Source organism: Sciurus carolinensis, chromosome 3 (assembly GCF_902686445.1).
Source record: "Sciurus carolinensis chromosome 3, mSciCar1.2, whole genome shotgun sequence".
Taxonomy (NCBI): Eukaryota; Metazoa; Chordata; class Mammalia; order Rodentia; family Sciuridae; genus Sciurus; species Sciurus carolinensis.
Window position 1 is genome coordinate 116,236,570 of NC_062215.1, and position 19,799 is coordinate 116,256,368.

The 19,799-nt window shown below is 34.3% G+C and overlaps 1 protein-coding gene and 1 long non-coding RNA gene across 4 annotated transcripts in view; one reads left to right on the forward strand and one right to left on the reverse strand.

The window, feature by feature from the left end:
• Positions 1-19,799, forward strand: part of LOC124979774 (uncharacterized) — a 144,632-nt gene that overhangs the window by 63,945 nt on the left and 60,888 nt on the right. The window lies entirely within an intron of this gene.
• The window catches only part of Scn9a (sodium voltage-gated channel alpha subunit 9), a 169,694-nt gene that overhangs the window by 14,842 nt on the left and 135,053 nt on the right, over positions 1-19,799 (reverse strand). For both annotated transcript variants that reach the window (XM_047544470.1, XM_047544469.1), the window contains 6 exons: positions 14,483-14,637; positions 10,924-11,097; positions 6,550-6,672; positions 2,642-2,923; positions 1,941-1,994; positions 495-632 (listed from right to left, as the gene is read on the reverse strand). In XM_047544470.1, coding sequence (XP_047400426.1) covers positions 495-632; positions 1,941-1,994; positions 2,642-2,923; positions 6,550-6,672; positions 10,924-11,097; positions 14,483-14,637 — 926 coding nt within the window. The remainder of the gene's footprint in view (positions 1-494; positions 633-1,940; positions 1,995-2,641; positions 2,924-6,549; positions 6,673-10,923; positions 11,098-14,482; positions 14,638-19,799) is intronic.

Sequence of the window (19,799 nt, forward strand, 5' to 3'; positions counted from 1 at the left end):
GGCACCAATAAAAAAATGTGGGAAAAAAAATCTTCAGGAGACTGCCTGGCTTACAGCATTCCACAACTCTTAATTTTTATTTCTTATACTATAATACAAACTCCTCAAGTTCAGAAGTCACATCTTTTGCTATTCTCACCAGAGTACCAGCCTAATGCATACCACGTAGAACAGTGGCTCAGAAGAAAGTCAAATAACTTTATAAGTGTGTTTTGAATAAACAATTAGTGAATGTTTCTTAATTTTCTAATACTCTATTGGGAACACTGGAAAAATGGAAGAGTTGATATATTGCTTAAGAAATTTATAACTTAGGAAATTATTTTCTGCACAAAAATGAGTAAAATTAAACATCTGTCAATTATTCAAAAAATAAATGAAGTACTAATGAAATTAATTATTAATTGACATAAAATTAAATTTTACATTATATTTTTGGGAAATAATCATTCATTTCTTTTTAGTGCAATGAGGAAAATATTTGAAATACTTATCTTCTTTTTCTGTTGGTTGAAATTATCTATGATGACACCAATGAACAAGTTCAAAGTGAAGAATGACCCAAAGATGATAAAAATGACAAAATACATATACATGTAGAGGTTGTATTCATATTTGGGCTGCTTGTTTACCTATAAAACAAATTTGAAAAGTAGATTAAAAAGTAAGAAGTCATAGTTTTCATTTTTTTTCACATGGCTTAGCAAGGCAATCCTGAGTACTCTAGCCTAGGTAAACTCGGTATTTCAGAAGCTATAGCATTATTGAAGCTTAACCTGTTTCTTTTTTTTTTTTTTTTTTTTGTCCTGGAGATTAAGATTAAACCTAGGGGTGTTGGAGATTAAACCCAGGGGTGCTTCGCCACTGAGCTATATCCAAGATAAATCCCCAGCCCTTTTTATTTATTTATTTTGAGACAGGGTCTCACTAAGTTGCTTAGGGCCTTGCTAAGTTGCCAAGGCTAGTCTTGACATCCTCCTACCTCAGCCTCCCAAGTCACTTGAATTATAGGTGTGTACCACCATGTCCAGTTTAACCTGGCATTCTTAAAAATGCATTCAGTATTATATAAATATTTAATAGATGCTTATTATGTACATAGATGTAATTTGTAAATTGTTCACAGATTGGTAGAAAAGTTAGTAACTAAATGAGCTAAAGTATGTTTTTTTATTTCCAGAAAAACCTGTAAAGGAGATGACACCATACTTATAAAAATTTTGTTTTACTTTTTCTTCATTTGTTTACAAAATATCTTTACAGGAATGTGTGACAATATGAACTAGCTAGTCATCTTTAAATTTTCTTACCACGGAATTTATTTCATAAAAAATCTACCACGGTACTTCAAAATATAAAAACTAAAAACTATTAAAATTGTTTCATTTCAACTAGTTTCATTAAAATAGTTTCATTAAAACTATTTCATTTTTATATCAATAAACTAATATTTATTAAGCACTTTTTATTGCCACTCTTGTGCTAAGAGCTCTACTTGCATTTTCAAGTTTCATTTCAAATAGTTTCATTAAAACTATTTCATTTTTATATCAATAAACTAATATTTATTAAGCACTTTTTATTGTCACTCCTGTGCTAAGAGCTCTACTTGCATTTTCTTGTTGAATCCATAAAACACCCTATGAGGTAGGTACTGAATTATCTTATTTTTGCAGGAGAGTAAATTAAGATTCAGAGGAGTAAAGAAATTTTCTCAATGACCATTGCAGAACTTGGACAAGATGTCAGAACCAGAATTTGAGTTAGGATCTGTCTCCAAATGCTGTACTCATAACCACTGGGCTAGTACCAGTTATAAGGTCTTTGTTGTATTTATACAGATATAGGGCTCCATGGAGCAATAGTTTGAGAATCACTGAACTAAACTAAGAAGATTTTTTTAAATTGTAAAGCTTAGTGTTATGTTGATCAATACTTACATCGACAGAATCGACTGCTGCATACATGATATCCATCCATCCCTTGAATGTGGCCTGTAAATAAAACATTTACAGAATGAATGTGAAGCTTATGCTCCCAAACTACCATGAACATAGTTTTGTCTTTTTAATCTTACAGTATATAATTAAATAATATTACATTAGTAAGTTTTGCTGTATTTCAAAGTACCAACTTAATATAAAGATGTTGTTTTTAAAAGAGGACAGATTCCCAAGTCACATTCTAAATTTTAGTTCTATTTCCAATTGTTACAATTGCCTGTGAATTTTGGTTATGAACTTTTATGTTTTGAAAAGTGGAAGAGAATTTTATGAATAAGTTTGGAAATATTTTTTCTCCATTTCTTAAGGATGCCACTAGAAAGTCCCTCTCATTTCCCTGTAGGAAAAAAACTGGAAGTCCAAAAACGACTATTTTTGAAGCAATATTCAGATGGTGTAAATAGTGGAGATCTAAATGACACCAAGTAGTCAACTCTTAGTTCATAATTTTCAAACACAAGAAACCTATGCTTCTTAACCGTGTGTATAGGCACATGTCCTAAGACAGATCAACTCTATTTTAAAAGTCCCAGGGCACTTTATTTTTAATTTCTAGTTAATGAATTATTTAAATAATGTCCTATATCTTTAATTCAACAGTCACTAAATACCGAGTATTCATGCAGGGGGTCACTTACAACTTGAAGCAGAGACAGGTACCCAAGCCCAACATTGTCAAAGTTCACTTTCAGGTTTTTCCACCTCACGTTTGTGCTACTATTCATCAGGGCAACACACTCAGAACGATTTTCGACTTGGGTTTGAGGAAACCGTGTCCCATCTGTAGTGTTAACACACTCGTAGAACTTGCCAGCAAACAAATTTACTCCCATGATGCTAAATATCAGCCAGAAGATAAGGCACACAAGAAGCACGTTCATGATGGAAGGAATTGCTCCGATGAGTGCATTCACAACCACCTAGTGTTCAAAGGAAAGAGAGAGTGGTTAGGACTGGTGAAACAAAAATGGTTAAACAGGCAACATCAAGGCAGGATTAAAGATGTCAGAAAATCATCTGTATTTAAGGCATCAAATCTACTGACCAACATGTATATATTAAATGCTTTCTATTTGCTCAATAGTGTGCCAAGCAAGACCAATTGAGTCATGAGTCCTGTGATTGGTGAGTTTACATATTACATGTTTAACACAATAAAAACTATTAGCAAAAATATAGGACAAAGTGACTAAGATGATACTATAGCTTAAATAAATGAAAAAAATAATGAACCCAAACCCTGATATTGATAAGGTGAAGTCATAAAATCTGCACACTCTAGAAAAGAGAAAAAACATATAAATATAAATGGTGAAAAATGAGAGATACATTTAAAGCCTCATAATCCTAGAATTACCAACATTAATGATTCTCCCACACAGAAAATCTATTAGTATACATTAGTGGAGTTAAAACTATGAGTCTTTTAGTGGTCTGAACTCTGTAGATTTTAAGTTTGTATGAAATGAGAGCCATCTTCTTGAATTCATTAATGTATCTCTAAGAGCATGTTTTAGTAAGTCCTTGGGCAAACATCGATAGTGCTGGCTTCATTTAAAAATGAGGCACAGTTTGTCTTTAATAAATCCTTTCTTTACTTCTGCTGTTCAGCATTTCCTCTGCTACTGATTACCAGTGATCTGGACATTTTGATTTTCCTCCAGGACAACTTCTGTAGCATTTTTCAGTCTCCAGATTTTCTTAGTCACCCTACCCTTCAAAACTACCTGTCGACTTACACTGCAGCTCTAGTCCCCATTTGAGTACAAGTGTGTGGAAGATTAATGTATCAGAACAAATCACCTTGTGGTCCCTCTTTTTTCCAATATATTAAACAGGCTCTCAAGATATTTTCAGATGGTGACACATTGTGGGTCTCTACCTACCTATGAGATTATCTAGAACAGGGGTTGGCAAACATATTTTTAAACATTTTTAGGCTGTATGGGTTATATGATCTCTATTGCACTCTGCCTTTGCAACCACTGATCAGACATAAACAAATGGGCATGATGAGTATGTTCCAATAAAAGTTCCTTTGCAAAAACAGTCAATCAGCCCCAGTCATAAGGGCTATGGTTTATTAACCCTGTGACCAGAACGATGACTATTTTTGAGTCCATGGACCTATAGAGGCTCCATGGAATGTGAAACCATATAAAAAGCATTATGGTTATGTTTTCCTTTTGGAGAGATGACATGTTTTCATCAGATCCTTACAATGTACATGACCTCCAAAAAGGAAGAACAGTTCTAGAGTTGAGTTCAAAGTTGCCAGCTTTCCATCAAGCCTACCCGTCTATCTTCATCTCCAGGCACCCTCACCACTATGCTTACTGACTAAGCACACTGATCCTTATAGTCATTACTCCGAAATACCTTGCACACTCAACTCTGTGCCTCTCAAACATATAGCAAGTGTGCCTTGAGTGCCCACCTGTCTTTTGTTTGGGGCTTATTCTTTCTGTTAGTCTCCAATGTCACCTCATTTTGAATCCTTTTTAATCTCCTAGGCTGCCACTTCCTCACTGGTAGGATTCCTGAAGCATTGTGTGCTTACTATTTTACAGCAGATACCATAGAACACTATTCCCCTGTCTCATGACAATTGACTCTACTAACTCTCAGGGGATGGGGATCTATTTATCATTGTACTCTGCTTTTTTATAGCACAACAGCTGACACATAGTTGTGGGTAAGAAACTGTAATAATGAAATGATGAGAGATATGTTCCTATTGCTTTGATGAAAAGCCATTTGGGAAAATAAATAAGCTTAAAGAGTCTCAGGACGCCAAGGAAACTGGATACAAAATGCCTCAAATGCATTATTTTGTTAACCATGTGAAGAAATATTTTCTTTCACATAGTTAGCAAATATAAGTTAATATTTTACTCCTCCAAATACATTAAGATGTATTCTTCAATCCCATTCACCTAAATTTTAGATAAGGAACAAAGAGTAAGCAGTGTAAATTTGTAGATTGGCTTAATCACCAAAGGAAGTGGTTTTGCAGGGACAAGAGTATTCTGTTTATGAAAATGCTATATAACTTTCCTCAAATCCATGGGTCACTCCTATGTTCTAGATGGAGTGCGACATTCTACTAATGCTCAGAAAATTAAGTTAATGTTAAGAATTCCAATTCCTCCTTTCTGCATAAGATGAAATTTAACACTTTGATTTTTTATATGATAAAGAGCATTTGAATTTTTTTAATAATTTTCTTTGTGTAATCATCATCTCTCTTCTATACATGAAAGTCATATTAACTGGATATTTAAGTAGTAGAGGTTACTATCAGACTTAGGTTGGCAGGACTATCAGTGAAGACCTGCTAGTCTGAAAGATCTGTAAGGTTCACATGAGGTTGGTTAAAGCTCAGATTTCTGAGCCCAGTTTCTGATTCAGTAGGGTCTGGGCTGGGGCCCAGGGATTTGCACTTATAATAAATTGCCAGATGATACAGATAGTTGGTCAGTGACCACAGGTAGAGAATCAGTGAGCTCAACTAATCTTCGTGTGAAATTGCTCTGAGACTATAGGTAGGTAGAAAGGCAGTCAGGGAAATATGTAACATGCAATATAATTAGGGTTTTGGGTGTAAAGGATTTGCAGACACCGTTTACTCCTGGTGGTGAATAGATAAGACAAATTTATATGAAGGTTAAAGATAGGTAGGTGTTTGCTGTATCTGGTGATGAGTTGGGGTTGAGGCAGCAAGGTGGAACATTCCAGACTGAGAGAATAAGAGGTATGAGAAAGTAGCTGCAAATCAGAGGGAAAAATTCTAGAAGAGTAGCAATAAATGAGGTTATGAACTAATTGTAGAAAATTCAGTCACTGTCCTCCATGGGTGTCATAAACTTGTTGATTTAAAACAAACTTAAAACTGCGTTGGTCATTGTTGTTATTTATCTCACTTTGTTCATCTCTGCTAAATGAATTCTTTTTAGGTCCTGTGTAACCTAATGTAAATGAAGTAATCTCTGAGAGTTTTAGTTTTCTTTAAATGCAATTTTGGCATAATTCCACTAACTTTGAAACATTATTTTAAATTATGAAGTTACATAAGACAGTTAATGTACTTCACTTCCTTGTCCTTTTTTTTATGCTTGCCACCATTTATTTATTTTCTTACATTTATGTTTTTTGAGCACTTAATACAGGAAAGTCTTTAACTTGTATATGAGAGGTGGTGTTAGGTCTAATGGTGATCTTTTCACTTGAATTTTAGCATAGAGAAGATTTCCATTTACAAAGGGAAGAGTCACTTATCTGCATTATTCAATTGCCTAACAATAATATATAAAGGAAGAATTCACATATTGATTTATTCTTTTGTTTAAAAAAGTGCTGAAATGCTGTGTGTATATGTGTATATCGCACTTATATTTAAACAGTCCATATATATATGTAGGTATGTATATGCATATGTGTGTAAATATGAACAGTACATAATTACTACATACACACTCTTTTTTACATTTTCAATATCCCATTTAAAATTAAGACCTTTATATTCGTAAATTTACTATTTTCTTACCCTCATTCCTTCAAACCTCGATAAGGCTCTTAGAGGTCTTAAAGCTCTCAGTGTCCGAAGAGATTTAATGGGGCCGAGATCTGAGTAGCCAAGAGTATTTGCAACTAAAGTAACCAAAGAAACCTATAATAAAAAAAATTTTTTTTCATTAATCATTTCAATGAAAATGATAAGGCATAAAGAGGAAAAGTCAATTCCAGAGCTCAGAGAAGCTCAACAAGAACAATGTAATTTTCTACAGTTATCTTATTGTCCAAAAAACTGGGTAAGACAGAGACTTTCACATAAAAGTAAATTTCAAGGGAAGTTAACAAAAATAAAAAGAAATAATAGAAGGAATGAAAGAGGTTTATTATATCTAGATAGAATTAATAATTTTCATACTTTTGTAATTAATGGTTATGTACTTGCTTATTACAAGTGAAAATTTTATTAGAACTATAAAAATTTCAATTGAAATAACATCTACTGCATAACAAAGTTTGTTATTTTGTAGCTGACACAAAAGTCTCACATTAAACTATGTCTAAGCCTGAATATAAACCTTACTCAGAAGCAATCTAAAGACTTATGATTTGGGATGGGGCAAATTTCCTGATAGAATGCTTCTACCATTCAATCTCTTAAGACTGGCACTAAATATTTACCTTGTAATAATTTATGGAAGAAATTATCAGTTACATTGAGCAGAGAATGAAAGCAGGTGGTCTCACTGGCTTCACAATAAACTCAAATATTTAAGAACTTTATCATATGAAGTAGACCAGTTACAATGACCACCCATACCAGTATCCAACAAGAATCTGAGCTCTGTCTGACCTTAAATTATTCCAGAAGAAAGAACATGATCAGAAATCAATGTACATTCTAGGAACAAAACAATGATTTCTTCAATGACCTTGGATTTGCATCTGTAAATGCTTTCAATCTCTGGATAAATTCCACTTAAATATTTATTTATTTCACACTGGGTTTTCAGAGACAATGCTGAAGAAAAATGTCTGAAGTATTTTGACTAGGACCTAAGGTAATGACTACAGATTTGGGTTTGCCAGGGAAGAAAAGGAACACTTCAAAGATAACTTCCTTATATTTAATTATTTAAGGAGTAGAAAAACAAATTCATTGCTCCCAAGTCACTGCCACAGCTACTCAAGACAAATCAGTTGATTTACAAAGTAGGAGATGTTAAAGTGCTGGTCCTCAAGTTGTTACTTCAGAATATCGAACTAAATGTAATATTGCTTTTTCTTTTAAATTTCTTATAACCGATAGAACTAATTGCTTCCATTCCAACTAAATTGCTTCATCATGTTAGATTCAGCCATTCGAGTTCATTATTTTTCATTTAATGTACACTTAAAAACTAAGTATGCTCCCGTTTTAATCAGAAAAAACCCAGTTTTAAAACACCAATTATAATTTGAATAGCCTCCTGAAGTATTAGATCAGTACTCTAAACCAGTTAAGCAAGTTTTATAATATTGAATATGTGATTATTATTGAGAAAAGTACAGTATAATCTGTGCCTGAGAATATTTATATGCTTCTCTATAAATGCATCTATCTAGCTAGCAAACTGCATCCCTTTGTGCATACACAAATATGTGCCCATACTAATGAATGATGCACAATAAATAAGTTTCAATCAATAGCTTGCAGAAACCAGAAGAGTCCACCCTCTGAATAGCAAATCAAATCAGTGATTGTGAAACATAAATATGCATTAGATTAATGTTTAAACCTTGTTATGACAGTTTGCTGGTTCCCAGTCGCAGAGATTGTGATTCAGTAGATTTTAGAGGGGTTTTGAGAATTTCCCCCACTAATGAGTTCCTACCTACATGTACCTGTTTTTGGTTCAGACATCAAACTCTGAGAACAACTGTTGTCAATAAGCTTCTCAATTTTTGAAAAATAAAAATATTCAGGCTGGGTTCAGGGGTGTGTGCCTATAGACCCAGCTACTTGGGATCAAAAGGCAAGAAAATCACAAGTCCATATATATGTAGGACAGCCTGAGAAGCTAAGCAACATATTGAGACTCTGTCTTAAAAAAATTAAAAAGAAAAGAAATAAACCCTTCCCCCAAATCTGTATTCCTAGATTTCTATCTCTATCAGCCAGAATACTCTGTGGAGCTTTACTCTCAGTGTATTATAAAATTTTGTGTATTATAAAATTTTGTATGCATGTATATATCTGTTTTCAAAATATTAAATAGCATTTCAAATTGAAGTTATATGCTTTCCTGAGTTCTACACATTATGTATTCCTAAACATTCTTATTATACACATTGAGATTCCCAGTTCAAATTTTCAAGTATAAAACAAAATAATTTATTATTAAACAGTGATATCCCCTATCTTTTAATTAAAATAAATTAATCTCTGCTTGGAAATGTTTTTATCATAAGTTGAGTTATAAAAATGAGTATACTTATGATAATGTTTTCAAAGTTTTAAGATGTCTTAAATATTTTTATAACTTTTAAAAGACCTAATTGTATTAAAAGTTTAAGAGAAAAAATAGCTTATATTCCTTTTGTTGTTTTTTTCTTATTTTAGTTAATTTTTCTTTAAAACTACTCTATTATAGAAAGCATTCATCTTATCACTTTTCTTTCTCTGGTTGGTAACTAAATAATTTGATTTATCAAAGGTGAATAAAAACTGTATAAGATCATTAATGTAAGTTATCAAAAATAGAATTTTCATGGAGAATTCTACATTTGGTATAATGAATAGCTGTACACTGAAAAAATTGTGCATAATTTATATAAAAAATTAAAGAGATATTGTGTTTCATGTTTTGTGCTATTAAAAAAAAAAGAGTGATTGGGCATGGTGGTGCACACCTGTAATCCTAGAGACTCAGGGGGCTAAGGCAGGAGGATCACAAGTTCAAGGCCAGCCTCAGGAACTTAGTGAGGCCCTAAGTAACTTAGGGAGACCCTAAAAAATAAATAAATAAAATAAATAAATAAATAAAAAGGATCAGAGACAGTTGAGTGGTAAAGGGCCCTGGATTCAATCCCCAGTACTAAACAAAACAAAAAAACAAAACAAAACAACTGAGGTTTACGTAAAATAGTTGGTAAACTTAACTCAAGTGAATATGACTACTTTTGGTTTGACTTTGTAGGAGGAATTTGCTGTTTATGGTCATATTTATAATAATATATGGATGATACTCTATTAATTAATTTTTTTAAAAACAAGGATGATGCCAACCCTTGAATGTTAAAGCACTTATCAGTAATATAAAAATTTCTATGCGGCACACTATTCCAGGCATCATGTAGAATAACTCTCTAAAAACTGTGACTGTGTATTGGATATTTCTTCTTAACCACAAAGGCTAGATTTCTGAAAAATCTATGGAAACTAGCAAAAGATTGAAGAGCACATTCTGAGAAAAATAAGATAGGGTAAACAAGGTCATGCCTTTTCCAGTAATATAAAATATATCAATAATATGTTAATAAATAAGATCATTAAAGTTTAAAATAGGTCGTACTACATACAAATGAATGATTAATAATGAGTGCTATGACATTAATATCTATTATAGAGTCCTTTATTTCATAAATTTAACTCTCCTTCCCAATTATCTCAAAGAGAAGCCTGAAAAATGTTTCATATTTTAAAAAATAATACATATAGTATGCTTATGTATTTTCCATCATTTAAATACTCAGCAGTTCTTTGAATTTATCATTTGAAATTATTAATGCCTACACTGCACCACTGCCATTCTAGAGGTAAAGGGCAGTTGCTTGTTTGAGACAGGAACAAAAATCATGACTGTTTGGTTTTCTCTGTACTTATGATGAAGTACTTTGAAATTCCATTCTTTTCCTTCCCCCAGTATAAAGCCAATGGGCCATAGCTGCCATTTTTTACATAAATTTCAGCTCACTTATCAGACAACTTGATATATTCTTCATTCTCTCATGTCTTTTAATTCTATATTGTGACAAATTAATATTTTCTGTCTTTAATCTGTGATAAACCTGTGATTTTTAACCACCCTCTAGTTTTTCATTTTGTTCTTAATCTTAACAGGAATCATATTCAGATCATATCTTTTTAAAAAGTACATTTCCTCTGATTATAGAAAACATATGCAAAAGTTCATTATAAATGCTATATGGTACAGAAGAGAATTTACATTCATTGAAGGATTTTCTTCATAAATATATTTCTGCCAGATGTACTAACATTTCTAAAAACATATACCCATGACCTAAAAGTACATGAAGCTAACAAAATTAAAATATGATAATATATAATATTGGCGAAGATTTTTTCAGATCATATTATAAGGATAAATTTAAAATTGTCTTTTAAAATTTACTCCAAAGGACCTACATCAACAATTAAGAAATCCAGCCAACACCAGGCATTGGTGAAATATGTCTTATAACCATATGCCACCCATTTTAGAAGCATTTCCAGAATGAAGATGTAGGTGAATATCTTGTCCGCATACTCCAGAATAATCTTAATGGTCTTTTTCTTTTCAATATATATATCTTCAAAAGCCTGTGGAAATAATATTCAAACTTCAATTCATGCATAATTTAAAACTTAGAGATACAGGAAATGCAATTCTGATGGGGAACACTGAAATGTAATACTGCTGTGAGCCAGCTGTCCCTCTTCTAGTTTATGGATACCCAATGGCAATTAGTTCTGGGCTTCTCACCAGTTGTTTCACAAGGCAAAGAGAATAGTGCAAAATAATAAAATTACTAATAATTCTCTGAAAGAAGCATATCTGCCAACTGCAGGGATATCTACCTTCATCTAACCCTTTTCCTCATTCAAACTCTATGAATCCTGATCATTTAAGGCACCATTCCAATCAGCTTCTCTTATAAATCTTTTACATCTTCCTCTCCCTTTTAAGCTGTGCTGTAGGGTTTAGAACCTCTATTCTGGTCCTCACAAGCTTGTATATTCCAGTGCCTACCACTACATCAAGAAAATAGCAGGGCTGGGGAGATAGCTCAGTCGATAGAGTGCTTGCCTTGCAAGCACAAGGCCCTGGGTTCGATCCCCAGCACCCAAAAAAAAAAAAAAAAAAAAAAAATAGCAGACAAGAGGAAACACTGACTAAATTAATTATTGCAATAGGGCTACAAAACACAGTTGCTTTACAGAACACATTTTTTTTCCTTTGACTCCTGCATCCATACTTCTTCATATATCAAAAGCTCTGACTCTCCAAATCACCATTAAATTCACTGCATGAATGTGACATTTATATTTTGGGAAATAATTTGAATGGACAAAGAATTGAGCTTACTGAGACATTGAAAATGACTGTTGATCTAAATAGGTCCCAACTTTTAGAATTTTGCCTTTCAGATAGAAACACTATTTACCTGGTTGGAAGAAAGAAAGTCAAAGGACCTATATCCTTGTTGGTTAACGCTGTATTCCCCGTCCTCGGTTATGGGCATGTATCATCAACATTCTTTTGTTTCCAATTTCTGCTCTCAATACTTTAAAAACTATTCCTAGCACTTTTTGCAAACTTATAATATCAATACTGAAGGAAATTAAGAAATTGGGGTGGAAAGAATCGACAGATTTGTTAAGATGCTCAAAGAAGATGCCAGCAGGGACCATGGTTCAGAGTCAGTGGAATGGAAGTGCATCAGAAGGCTTCTAACTCCTAGGACCTTCCTGCTACCTCTTTCCAAGTTCTGGAGAAATCAGGTAAACCCGCTGAGCAGAAATGATGGCAGTTACTGTCCTTAAAGTATAAAGTCAAGTATGGGAACTGTTCACAGGGAAGAAGGATCCTGTTCCTGGAAGTAGGGTGCAGGTTCACAGCAGGACCAGCAGACTCTCTGTGAGGAGAAGCAGATGCCCTGATGGAGTATGGCTTAATGACTGATCTCAGAACAGGACACGGGGCTTCGCTGCAGGTGGCTTGGCTTCCAGGACCCATTTTGTGGGTGTGGGAACAGGAGGCAAGGATGCCACTATGTGGGCTCTGCCTGAGTGGGGATTTAGGTTTTACTCATGGTCATTTCAGTGACAACTCATTTATTTCTTCTTGGTGTGTTCTCATTTTGAATGAAAATAGACTGATTTTAAAGTTGGACTTCATTAAGTTATAGCTCTTTGGTTACTAGCTTTGGGACATTAAGGAATGTTTTAAATTCTGCATTCAGCTTCTTCATTGGAAGAAGAAGGAAAACACCATAATTTCCCAGAAACTTAAAGTTCTTAAGTATTTTTTATTTTGTAGACAGGTATTTAAAAAATCTAGCTTAATTATCAGACTGTCCAAGTGAAAGCCCCAAATTCTTGAAATACTCTTCATTTTTCTTCATACAACTCATTTAGATTCCAGTTTTGAGAAAAACTTCTCTCAAAATGTCATCTCCTTTTTAGACATTTTGAAGAAGTAAGTCTAAACTTTAGAAGTAATTTAGAGTAATCCTAAACTTTTTTGTGTTTAAAATCTCCTCTCTGTAAGTTTTGGTCATGTATATGACTCAGCATGGAATGAACTTCAGTTACTAGGAATATGAGAAGTTATAGACAATATTAAGATTCCTGCTTGCATGACACCAGATAAGTATAAGTGTTTTTCTTATTTTCTGCTTTTTAGAGGCAAGTCTTATTTAAAGAGGCTATTTATCAAGGACCTGTGATGGTACCTGGGTGCTTTTGATAGGGATGCCAAGAATACAAGACCCTGACAGCTCTTACCCAGGTCCTTTCTCATGGTTGGGTTTGGGGCAAATGACTTTGAGGGAAATTGGGACAAAGAGCAGGGTAAACTGGTATAAAAGGATGTTTTCCTTAAGCTCGGTGTTCTTCGCCTGCCTGTGGGGTTCACCCTCTAGTGTACAGCATTTACCCAGCATTCACTGTGCCACTATGGGGCCTGCTACAGGAGGACCAACACTAATGCATTGAAGCATATGCTACGTCGGTCCCACAAATAATGAGGTCCTTTATCTCTAACCTGGGCATCTCATTTCTGCCAGCATTTATGAATGAATGTATGGTTAATGTATTAGCCTGTGAGTGGAGTAAAATCAAATCCCGGATCTATGGAGACTGTCTACATGGCAATAAGTAAAGTTCTTGAGTATTCTGCTTTCAGTATAATGGAATTTACCATAGCATATCCAGCTGAATGTGGGCTAATGGGCTTCTAATGACTCCTCTTTGTGAGGGTCACAGGAAAGGAAAGCAATTTTAAAAAGGCTCAGGGAGATTATAACTCTCCTAGATCCCTTTCAATGCTTAGAAGGTACTTATAGATGTACAAGGGTGAGAAACTTCTCACATTCTTGCCCTAAAACATTCATTTACTTGCCTCTATGGAAATATGCAAGCTGCTTCAGGAGCTGATAATGTTTGTATTTCCACTGTATCTCTGGTCACCTATACTTGCTCTTCCTCCCATGGCATTCTCTATAGCTCAGCAACTTTTAATTTCTTAATATCTGATGCTTTTTTTATGCTTCTTTACCATTATATACTTGCTCCCCTCAGCCCACCTTGACTGGCTGAAAATGTTTATTCTTCCTAGACCTTACAAAGCATTATCATGTGCCATTCTGAAATCACAAGTGGTCAATTTTTCTTTGCTGCTACAGCTTTATGTATATACTTCACTTACAAATGCATCCCAGTATCTCTCTCCTCGATATTACTCTCTTAGCTCCTGGAGAATGTTACCTGGATCAGATCTATCTTTACATTCAACCCAGCAGGAATAGTGCCTGATGTGTTGGAATACTCAGTAAATATTCATTGAGTTCAACTAAAATTTTGTCCTTGGCAATTATAGGGATTTTTTTCCTGAGGTAAAACAACCTTCCATGATATTTTTATCTTCCAGCTCATTTATTAAAAATGCTGACAATCAATATTGTTTAGGTATCAGATCTCTTACCAGAGCTCCACTGCTGAGCAGGATCATAAGAACAATGAAGCTTTCAAACCAACTATGTTCAACTATTCGATAGCAGGTTTTCCTGATGTTCCACCAGATTTTTCCTTTCCCTGACTCTGTGTTAACTTGGCAGCATGGGAATCTCCGAACACAACCTGGAAAGAAAGACATGCATGCAACATCTCAATACTCAAAATAAAAAGTTTACAATATATTATTTAATGGAAAAATTTTTCTGTGATACACTTGTAATCAAATCACTTCTAACACTTATGCCTGCAGTTTCAAATTCATTTTGGACATCACCCTCTCTCATCTTCTTATTTCCCTGGTTTTCTTAATATTTGTTAGTTATTTTCTATGTTATTGTCTTCTGTAATTCCCTGATTTCTCCTCAACCTCCTCCACACTGTTTATACAACTTTGATTTAATGAATGAATGAATGAACTAAACTCTGTGGGGACAATGCATTCCAGGGTCTTCTTGCTAACAGATTTTCCTAAGTGGTAGATCTATCCTATAATTTGAGATGCTTCCACTCTTCTATTAAAAACTTTTTCAGAAACACCGTCCTAAGCAATATTATGGAAATTAATGGTAGATCCTAAAATTAAGTTCAAAAGAAATACATATTTATTGGAAGATGCAATTTTGAAGTATTCTAAATTAAAGACAAATGTGACTTGAGACTCTTAGATATAATATGTATTGCTATATATTGCTATGAAAAAGTGAGGAGATTTTTAATTAAAATGTTTAAGTTTAGCTCAGACAGAGCAGAAACGTTTGAGATGAAATATTCTTTATTTTATTTTATTTTATTTTATTGGACTAGGGGTTAAACCCAAGGGCACTTAACCACTGGGCCACATCCCCAGACCTTTTATTGTTTTACTTTTTGAGACAGAGTCTTGCTAAGATGCTTAGGGACTCACTAAGTTGCTAAGGTTAGCCTCAAGCTTGCCATCCTCCTGCCTCAGCCTCCCAAGTTGCTGGGATTACAGCACCAGGTCTGGATGACATGGAATATTCTTAATAGAAACTTAATGCTTGAGACTTCAGAATTTATATTTACCTTAGAAAACAAAGATCATATGCAGGACAGAATCTACTTGCCTCAAGTAAAGATGATTAGAAAATAAAGTTTGCATTTGTTTAAAAAGAGTTTACTTTCTGGAGTTTATTTTTATCAGCATTAAAATTGAAAGAAACATTATTCTTACAAGGAAAGAAAAAACACGATGCATTCTAATTAGAAAAGTGGGTACATTTTTTTTTTTATCTGAGGTAAAGGTTCATAAATATTGCCCACAGGGTTTATCACACCTCAGAGAGTTTCCCTCTTATTTTGAGGCAAGAGTGCTCCATCACCTGTCTGGCTTTTATGCAAAGGCCTATCCCAAGAGATTTCTAACCTAGCTGGTTAGTAACGTTATCACACACCTTCTCTTTAAAGGACTATTAGTTAAATGTAAACATAACAGAGAACCTCTCAAACATTCTAATGAGTCCCAGTGGGTAAATGCTATGTCTTTGGGTTGGTTTCATTAATTTGCTCTCATGATACATTACATAAAGTGTAACCTGGGTTTCATCATGTTAAACCCATAATCTCAAATAAAAAAGAGCCTATTGACTTCTACACAGACTGCCCATTAATAAAAACATAACACCATAATCACTATAATCTATGCAAAAAGTGACTAGAAAAAAATTTTTTCCACTCTTTTGTTAAAATGTCTAAATCCTCTAAATAAATGTTTTATTCACATTTTCCTTTCAGAAGAAAAGAAATAAAAAGGTGGAAATGGGTTGGGTATTTATTATTCAAGTCAGCATTGGTAATTAGTTATTTTATAAGTTGGTGAACTCAGAACATTTTGGGGAGATGAGTTTCCACATACCAAATTAACAGAAAATACATTATTTTAAGGAAAGGAGGTTATTCATTTTAACTCAAATTCTGACTAAATAATTAATGAATTGTATAATCCAAAATCAAGTAGAATCAAGGTGACATGTCAAATGCAAAATTTTATAGGCTGCCCAGGCATGCAGAATGAAGGACAGTGAAGAACAGCGTGAGGCCTGGGGAAGTAGTCTGATGTCTTGAATCACAAAGTCATGGGACAAAACTAAGGCCAGACATGGCATAAGAGGAGAGGGGAATAAAGGGGCAAGATGAGGGAAATCAATAAAACACATTAGTAAGGTGATAGTTACGAAGCTGAGAAGGATCAATGAATGTGAAGCAGCAAATGACAAAATCATTTGAACAATGATCTTCAGTAGAAGCACAGTACTCTCATTTAACCATCTCTCTTACTTCCTTTGATTTTTTTCTTCTGCTTTTCTGGTAACAAAAATCTCTGGAGGCCAAATGCTGCAGTGAACTAGCATTGGTTAGATGTCAGCTCCTGGAGACCAGTGTTGAATTTGTGAGAGTCGTTTCCAATGTAAGTAAAGAAGTTGACAATTTCCCATCCTCTAAAGTCTAATGTTCTCAAAGTTTTCATGTGGAGACAATATATTCCTATTTCTGAGAACCCCAAATATGAACTCATCTTTGAATCCTTTCTTTTTCTTCCTATATCCAATATATCAGCAAATCCTTCCAGCTCTAATTTCAAAATACACTTAGAATCTCACCCTGTCACCATTCCCACCATTCCCAACATCAACTAAGCTCCCATCATCTCTCACCTAGATTACTGCAGAGACCTCCAAGAAATCGTCCATTTTTTTCCATTGCTATCTATCTGTCCACTCTGAAGATGGCAGATTGTGAGACTTTCACCCAGATTCTTATATTCTTTAAAGCTCTTAGGATCTTTATTACGTCTCTGACCTCAACTTTAACACACTTCATATCTCTCAATCTGTTCTACTCATTCTGGCCCCTTGGTTTTCCTCCAGGGTTATGCACATCTCCACCTTGCGGTAGTGCCTTTGTTATTCTGACTACAATACTCTTCCTTCATATATTCACATGATCCAGCTTCACTTTTCCTGAGGTCCCTGATCAAATGTCAGGGCCTCTATAAAAAGGCCTTCTTGAGTCATTATATTTGATGATAGTAAGTCCTTATCCCTCACCTTTCCTTTTACTATCTTCTTGTTTCACATTATTTGAGCAAGGGAAAGTGTTTTATTCACAACTCTATCTTCCTCCAATGCCAGGGACTGGACACGGTATATAGAAGGTATCTAGTAATTGTTTATTGGAAGAAGGAATGAATAAATGGTTGAAAGGCCAAGTAAATTTTGGCTTCTATTTTGAATTTATCATGCTGAGTCTCTTAACCAAACAGGTCTGGTGACTGTATAAAGCCTCCAGTGAAGTGTATCAAAATGAAGTGACTCAGAGTTGTACTCCCTCCATCAGTTTTCAATGGCCTAGGCCAAGGTTCATTTGAAAATGTGTCTCCATGGCATGTCTTCTACACCAGCCTCAATTTAGAAATTATAAATGATCTCAAAGTAACCAAAAAAGTATTCTCATTAGTGTTTCTCAGAATTAACAACCTTTGTAAATTTCTTATCTCAGTAAAAAGGCCACCCTATAGTAAGAAAGAAGAGAGTATTAACACTTTCTGTAGAGTTTAAAGTTTTTCTAGAGCCCTTTTCTGGTTTGAAGGTTTAATTTGTTTTATAAACCCAAATTCTTTATAGTTAAAGTAATATCTTAGGTAATGGCCATTCATAAAATGGATAAGGGAAATCTTGGTACATCTGCACAGAATAAACTTTACAAGATTGATGCTAATTACTGAGAAACAAACCAGACATGTGGACAAAATTCGCAAATGCTCTTAACATTAACAATTATAAGGGAAATTCCATGAGCTCTGCTATGGCAATGATTTCAGCAAACAAAACTTGTATCAACTGGGTATGATGCTCCTTTGCTTCCCATATAAAATGATACTTGGTGTGTATTTAAAGAAAATCCATGCCCTTATTGCAGTTTGTAGATATCTTTATTTTTCAGTTACTTTGCTTAATGCATGAGTGTTTTAGGAGACCTCTTGAGAAATCTTGAAGACTGAAAGCAAATCAATGAGTTTACAAAAATAATGATGTTGAAAGTAAGCCCATGAGTAAATAGCAAGTCATTAGAATCAATGCTAGCACAGCTTCTACACAAGACTCTTAACAAAATACCTGAAACCCAGTAAGGAGAGCAGAGTAAAAAGGGAGATAGGCATTATGCTAATTAATTAATAAGAATTATTTCCTTTAATCTGTCACTATCTCCATGACAGTAATGCTGTTGTTACACTCATTTTTACAGACGAGGCATCTGAAGTACAAGATTTAAAAAATGGGCTCATGGCCTCAGAGATGGTTACTAAGTAGATCAACTAAAAAATTATGTTTATCAGGCTCAAATCTCGTGCGTGCTCCATAATACTGTCTTATACTGCAACCCTACTCTAGGTTTGTGTGTTTTTTACTTAGACAATATAATGCTTATTCAGATAATATTGAGCACTTTCCTAGATAGAGGTCAAAGTAACTACATTGAATAAAACTCCTGGCAAATTTCAAGGGCAGTGAGCAGTTGCGTATGGCAGGAAATGAAAAAGAGGGAGAGTAATATCAGAAAAAATGACTGAGACCAAATGTAAAAGGTTTCACATGTCAAGTTACAGACTTCAGATTTTATCCTATAAAACAAGGATTCCCAGATTTAAGCATGTATAAGAATCCTCTGAAGAACACGGGTCTTATCTCCAGTGTGTCTAATGAGCTTGTGATTAGAAAAGAAGAGGTAGAGGCTTTCTCAGTTTTCAGCCTAAAAGACAGGGTAGACCACAATGTTACTAAATGAGTAACGAAGAGAAGCTGTAGATTATGTGAAGGAGAACACACTAAATTTGTTTTATATTTCTTAACCTTGAGATGTTTTAAGGCAACAGGAGAAGATGGCCAACCAAGTGTGATCAGATCTAGAATGCAAGAGTGATGCCAGGGTAAAGAAATTCATTTTAAGAACCAATGGCATAGAAATAGTTGTTCAAGCCATCTCTTGGACTTTCGGAATAAGAAAAGATACCGAGGGTCAAAAATGTGGGGAAATGTCATTAATTTCAGGAGGTGCAGAAAAATAGTCAATAAAAGAAATAGAAGGACTTGTAAGTGTCACAGATGTAAAAGAATGATGTTGGGCTCTGGCCTCTGAAACCAAGTGGAGGAAAGAATTCGGAGGTTGAAGTGTCAGTGAATTTCAGTTTTTGATGAAAAGGACAACAGTACCATCTGTCCCATTGACTTGAATTCTCGTGGTTCCACAGTGCTCGAATGTGAATTAAG